This window comes from Wasmannia auropunctata, unplaced genomic scaffold (genome assembly GCF_000956235.1).
Source record: "Wasmannia auropunctata unplaced genomic scaffold, wasmannia.A_1.0 LD334844.1, whole genome shotgun sequence".
Classification (NCBI taxonomy): Eukaryota; Metazoa; Arthropoda; class Insecta; order Hymenoptera; family Formicidae; genus Wasmannia; species Wasmannia auropunctata.
The window spans coordinates 2,604-6,284 of NW_012028046.1; the positions used below are offsets into that span (position 1 = coordinate 2,604).

Sequence of the window (3,681 nt, forward strand, 5' to 3'; positions counted from 1 at the left end):
TTAAATTAAAAAGTATTTTGTATTTCAAATAAAAACTTAAAAGTATTTTGTGTTTTGTATTTCAAATCGAAAGATTGAAAGTATTTTGTATTTTGTATTTCAAATCAAAAGATTGAAAGTATTTTATATTTTGTAATTCAAATACTAAGATTCCTAGTATTTTGTATTTTGTATTTTAAATACTTTAATGGTGTATTTTGCCCAGCCCTGAGTGGATTCCGTCGAACTTCAACGGACTTTACCGGAATTCATCGGACTTTAGCGGACTTCAAGGAATTCGACGGAATTCAACGGAATTCTGACAGGCTGTACACCGAAATTCGGGAGTGGGTTACCCCCTCGTCAAATAATGCAATTGTGCATTCTCGCCAAGAAAACATGTTGCATGATGACAATATAACAATTCTCACCCAATCTAAGATTAAAATTTTCCTAACGTCAAGTTTCTGCTGAAGTAACCTCGCTGCGATGGCCACTGAATTGAAGAAACAGAAACCCATGGCTTGGTTGGTCTCTGCGTGATGCCCGGGCGGTCTTACCACGGCGAAGCCGTTCTTAATATCGCCCACTGCTGTCTTGAACGCAAGGTCGACAACGCATCCCACCGCCATTCGAGCGGCTGGTGCAGTATTAAGCTCGTTCCACGTTGTGTCGGAATCAACGCCAACTCCGCCGCAGGGAAGTCGGACAAAACTCTTGATAGGCAACTGCGACAACTTGGACATATCCAGTTTCTGTCGATTCAACGGATTTGTTCCTGCGCATACCACCAGATCAGATTAATATTACTGCTTGTTGGCATTTATATCCTACAGTTATTCTACAATTTAAGATTTGATTATCTAAAAAAATTTTTTACAGTACAATTTATTTTCCTTTATTTTATTGATAATCATTTGTGATTTAATTACAGTAATGTTAATACAGTTGGGATTAATATTTATTCAATAATTATGAAAAAGCAAAAACGACTATCGTTTTAGCTCTAAAAATAGCACAATTAGTTTAAAATCGAGAAAAATTATAAAATTTCTATTGTAAATTTCGTAAAATTTTTAGTTTTTTTTAATTTTTAAATAGTACGTGTTACTTTTTCGGGGTAACAATTATCTTAAATATACCAGTTTTATGTTACAATTAGTTAAAATTATTTTTTCTAAAGCTACTATATATTAACGTGGAAAGAGCAAGACTCACCAAATAAAAGTGCATGAGCTTCGCTATGGCATGTTTGAATTTCTTCAAGTGTAGCCTTGCGCGAACGTATTCGGTCGCAACGTTGCAACAGACCCGTTTCCGATAGCCTAGCCCATACACTCTGCAACCGACCGCCGTGCTCAGGATGGCCTCTGACTGTTTCACCGCAGACACATGCATGTTTCAACATCAATGGATCATAGGCTAATCCCGTAGTGGGTCGATGCGAGGAACCTCGTGCAAAAATATCGCCACCGCTGCCCTGAGGACCTTCAGAGACAAGTTATTTCATAAGTTAAAAAATACTAATTCTTTGGAAATTAGATTAAATTTATGCCAATCTCTTTTTTTTATTGTGTCGCTCTCAATTCTATATTCCTTATAGATGAATATCTAGGAGAAAATGTTTGAATGTCACACGGATCCGATACAATATTGAGACAAACGCAAAGATCCATTTAATGCATCAAGCAAAATTACAGTCAAACCTCGATAACTCAAACCTCTATAATTCGAAGTTGTAGCTATGTGTAACCGTGAGTAATAGCTGGTATTTTATTTTATGGTTACATTTATCATACGTATGCAATAAATAATCACTGTTAAATATTGATTTTTTTTCCTTGAAAAGCCATTATAATCGGAAAATTATAAACTCTCGTGCAAAGCCTCCGGAATTTTCATATGTTAGTCCTTTTTTACTCGAATTTCGATCAGTCGAAAATTCCGTAACTCGAACAGTTTTTCTGGTCTCTTGCGATCCGAGTTATCGAGGTTCGACTTTATATTTTATCAAAAGCGTTAGAGATTACTAAACACAAAAAATCTTTTGTAGCGCGCGCCTTATTTATGACAAAAGAATGTTCAAGTTGTACCTAGATGTACTAGAGGACTCGACAGTGCTCTCGAGAGTGGCCTAGCTGACTGAGAGGTCCTGCTTAAACCTCCGGCATAGATGGTCGATTCATTCGTCTGCAATGTGTGTCTCATCATGAGATCCCTCTGTTGCTGCAAGAACTGTTCGCGGCCCCTCTGCTGCTTCGAGATCTCACTCTCCTCCGGATGGTCCTTCTTACCCGTGAGATCTATCACTTCGGATTCCTCGGATTCCGGTGCCTCATCCAGCTGATTGGCTTGACCGCGCGAGCCCACTCGCGTCAGAACAGTCTGGCGGATCTGCTGTTTCAGATAGTTGTGCGCTTGTTGCTGATCGTGCAGCTGCTTCTCCGCGAGATACTCCTCGTAATGGGTAGTCGGCGCTATCATGCCGCCCTGCAGCATTGGATGACCTAGCGGTAGGGGCGCGGATTGGGTTCTACCTATGAGAGGAAAAGGAAAACAGAGTCTTATAAGTGCTTTGGGGGCCAGACACCCCTATCGACTAGGGATTTATTGAACGACGCGTGCTATGTTTCGTGCAGGAATAAGTCCCACGGGGAAACTTTGGACGATTGATTTCGGTAAGTTTTAGCCGAGGCGAGCGCTTCCAGAGGCAGGCTTTTCTCGGCAGAGACCATCGTGCAGTGGAACAGGGCACGCGCATAACAAGAGCTTCTACGAAAGCAAAGAGGGAACATACTACCTAAAGGCCGGTGATGACCAGCCTTTTGTAGTCTCGCGTGCGCCACTTGTGTATCCGTGATCGGTGCCGCGGTATGATACACTGCCGCCGCCGCTGCCGGATGCTGCCTACTGCCGCTCACCGTTGCGGATGACGGTGTCGCTTGCTCCTGTAGATTCTGCTGCATCTGCTTGTGGATGTACGTCGGCTCGCCTTCAATAACCGTCAAGGACGGATAGAACGGCAAGGTGCCGTGCAGCATCTGACCGGTGAGCGGCATGCCGAGACGTGCCGTGAATGCGGCTCGCACTTCCGCCTCTGAGACCGGCGCCAATTTCGTCCCACTCTGTAAACAAAAGAACAGCTCAAATATGGCACAGCACAAACACTTGAAAGGATCTTTTTGAAATTAGGTAATGTAAAGGAGGGAAGGGAATTACGACAAGAATATTAAAGTTTAAGTAAAAAAAGAAGACATTCAATAAAATACTTATTTAGTAAAGAAAAATTTACTTTAAGGGGTTACACCACCTTGACCGCCTAAAAATCAATCGGTAACTTTGGGAATTTTTTTTAGGAAAACAATAAAAGTAACAAAAAATTTGTTTTAAGGTTTTAATAATACAAGTCTTTAGAAGTAAAAATATTTTTTTATTTTTTTTTAACAAAATGGCGACGCTGAAGCCAATTTACTAAATGTCGTTTTGTCAAATCGGCGTTGCGGGGATCTGCCATTCGATTGAACCTGTAGCAAAAAACCAAAATTTTTTAAAAACTATATAATATGCACTACAGAAGTACATACGGATTATTTCGAATATGTTTAAATACTTTTTTTTTATTTAACATTTCTTGACAAAATTTTTTTGGCCGAAAATGACATTTTTTTTCAAATGTTCGCAATTTTTATAAAAATCTATATT

The 3,681-nt window shown here is 40.0% G+C and overlaps 1 protein-coding gene across 12 annotated transcripts in view; it reads right to left on the bottom strand.

The window, feature by feature from the left end:
* LOC105457976 (histone deacetylase 4) overlaps positions 1-3,681 on the bottom strand; it is a 147,851-nt gene that overhangs the window by 1,387 nt on the left and 142,783 nt on the right. For 11 of the 12 annotated variants that reach the window (XM_011702966.1, XM_011702968.1, XM_011702969.1 and 8 more), the window contains 4 exons: positions 2,777-3,104; positions 2,073-2,516; positions 1,198-1,467; positions 411-757 (listed from right to left, as the gene is read on the bottom strand). In XM_011702966.1, the coding sequence (XP_011701268.1) occupies positions 411-757; positions 1,198-1,467; positions 2,073-2,516; positions 2,777-3,104 (1,389 nt within the window). The remainder of the gene's footprint in view (positions 1-410; positions 758-1,197; positions 1,468-2,072; positions 2,517-2,776; positions 3,105-3,681) is intronic. The other variant, XM_011702964.1, reaches the window with a different exon arrangement.